Below are 2,891 nucleotides of genomic sequence, written 5' to 3'. Positions count from 1 at the left end.
CTCTCCGTTCGGACTCGGCTATAAAAAAAGAGGTCCCTTATCATTGAACTTAAAACTTAAATCGGACTGCACTCATGGATATGTGAGAATTTGCCCCTGTTTCTTAGTTGAATGTTCATGGGCAAAAATTGCAATTTATATCAACACATTGACATTTGGTAAAAATTTAGGCTTCTAAGGGCTAAAGAATTCAAATCCGGCGATCGGTATATATGGGGGCTTTATCTGTCTATAGACCGATTCAGATCATACTTTGTACGTTCGTTGGAAGTCATAACTCAAGTTTTTGTTCCAAATTTCATCCAAATCGGATGAAAATTGAGACTTCTAAGGGCTCAAGAAGTCAAATCCGTGTATCGGCTTATATGGGGGATATATCTGTTTATAAAGCGATTGTGATCATACTTGGCATGGATGTTGTAAGTCATAACACAAGTCTTTGTTCCTAATTTCATCCAAATCGGATGAAAATTGAGGCTTCTAAGGGCTCAGGAATTTAAACCCGGGGATCAGTTTATATAGAGGTTATATCCAAATCTGAACCGATATGGATCATTTGCAATTCACAACGTCCTACATCAAAAATTTCAAAGCGGCGAGCTTTACGTGTTCGACCGCTATCATGATTTCGACAGACAAAGGGACTTAACAAGATCGACTCAGAATGTCGAGACGATGCAAAATAAACATACTTTAAGGGGTCGCAGATCAATATGACTAGATTAGTATACCTCCATCCTATGGTGGTGGGTATAAAAACAATCTTATGCACATATTTGAAGAAGTTGTTTACACCATTCGCTTTCTATATATTTACTATCAATGGTTATTTAGAATAACTTTATCATTCAATAGGATATTGTAGTAGTCACTGGGTTTGACATTGTGAACACCTCCATAGTAGTCGACAACGGCAATATTCGTAATCTCCAATTCACACAAATAAAAGTTGTGATCTGTGGATACAAAAATTTTAACTATAAATCTCATTGGAAACAATTTGAATATACATGGGAGACTTACAATGTAACCATCTCTTGGAAGCGGGATGGCGTTCAAAAAATGAACCCAAGGAATCCAGATAGTACTTGTCATTTTGATCCAGCTGAAATGATATGCAAAATAAATTGTAATATAAGTAAAGGTTATATTCAAGACAAGAGCCAGTATTTCTCTTTCAACTCTAACTCACCCATTTAACTTCACCACTTATAATGGCACGAGCACATATCGGTTCCAAAGGATCTATATTTTGTAGCGAACAATGCAGCAGTTGTTCATCGCTGAAGAGTAGGGTGACTTTATTATTTTCCTCCACATCTTGACCCGTATAGTCTACATTGGTCAAAAGGAATTGAATGCGTCCTGTTGACTGATGCTGAGCATTTACGTCATTAATGGAAACAACATTGACCATGGGATAGTGTTTTAGATCGGGTAGTGTTGAAATACTACCAATGGCAGCCCAATTGGTTTGATGTACCAATGTTCTGGCCACCAAAGCATGATTCAACTCTTTGTGATAACCAAGTGAAACATTGAGATATAGGGACAGTAGTATTGTGGTTAGGTTTAATGTCTTCGATAACATGTTTTACTCTATAGGAAGGAAGGAAAACTATAAGAATCACTGTGAGAAATAAAAGAATAGTAAAATCGGACCCTCCTAACATTGACGACCCACGCAAACGAAAAAAAGGGTCATGGTTTGCGGATCTGCACCTGGAATATCCGCTCTCTTTATAGAGAAGGTGCCGTATAAGCGTTGGCGCCTTACAGGAAGTGCGATGGGCCGGGGATGGCATCACAAAAACACTAAACGGTGACAAACTACACTATAGCTGCCATAACATAACGGATAATGAAACACCTTGTCTCAAGCTTTACTCCGGTGAATGAGAGGCTAGCCACAATTCGCATAAGAGCCAAATTCTTCAACATGAGCCTTATTTGTGACCATGTCCTGACGGAAGACAAGGACGAGCAGACCAAGAATATTTTTTACGAGCGCCTAGAGAGAGAATAAGACCGCTGCCCCGCCCATGATATAAAAATCGTTCTGGGAGATTTTAATAAGAAGAAGGGAAGGAACAATCGGAAAGTTTAGCCTCCACGAGTCGGAAGTTAGTCGCCGCGGCAAAAAACATGATAGCAGCACCAGATTTCAACATAAAAAAATTCACAAAACCATTGTGATAGATGGAAGGCATTCATCCAGAGTGTTAGATGTACGATCGATCCATGGAGCGAATATAGATTCGGATCATTACCTTATTGCAGCAAAGGTTCGCATGGCGAGGAATGTACGTTCTGACACTGCACGGAAGCTGGACATTGAAAAACTGCAAACACAACAGACGGCATACTCCACACTCCTTGTTCCAATGATATCATGGCGCAGTGGCAAACTATTGCCCGCCTCCATGGAAAATGTCCGTTCTTGGGTACCGGAAGCCTCCCCCAAGAAACCCATGGTACGACGATTGCGGCATACAGAGCAACCCTGCAATCAGTAGCATGGCGCTAGATGAAGGAGAGGTATCGGGAGAAAAGAAGAGAGGAAAAACATCTGTTCCGCAGAAAGAAAATGGAAATAAAAAGACGTGAGTGTTAGTGAATTGAGATGTGCAGGAGTCAGAATGAAGTCCGGATATTCTACCACAGAATTAAACATCAAACCGATGGCTTTGGTGCAAGAACATTCTCCTGCAGAGCTGCTGAGGATATGCAAATAACATTTTACCCAACTGCTAGCGTCCGACATTGGCGGCGAAGAGGATACCGCAGAACCAATCCCTGATGATGGTATAGAATGTTTACCTCCTAGTCAGAATGATGTCCAAGTAGCAGTGACCCGACTGAAGAACAACAAGGCAGCAGGAGCCGACGGC

General features: G+C 40.9%; 1 protein-coding gene across 1 annotated transcript; it reads right to left on the bottom strand.

The window, feature by feature from the left end:
- Positions 1 to 819: 819 nt before the first annotated feature.
- On the bottom strand, positions 820 to 1,591 carry LOC106094367 (protein CREG1-like). The gene is made up of 3 exons (XM_013261577.2): positions 1,193 to 1,591; positions 1,024 to 1,105; positions 820 to 956 (listed from the first exon to the last, which is right to left on the bottom strand). The coding sequence occupies exons 1-3, from the start codon at positions 1,589 to 1,591 to the stop codon at positions 820 to 822; spliced, it is 618 nt and encodes a 205-aa protein (XP_013117031.1).
- Positions 1,592 to 2,891: the final 1,300 nt, after the last annotated feature.

This window comes from Stomoxys calcitrans, chromosome 2 (genome assembly GCF_963082655.1).
Source record: "Stomoxys calcitrans chromosome 2, idStoCalc2.1, whole genome shotgun sequence".
Taxonomy (NCBI): Eukaryota; Metazoa; Arthropoda; class Insecta; order Diptera; family Muscidae; genus Stomoxys; species Stomoxys calcitrans.
Note: the sequence above shows the minus strand (reverse complement) of the source record. Positions and strands in the feature narration are given on the sequence as shown.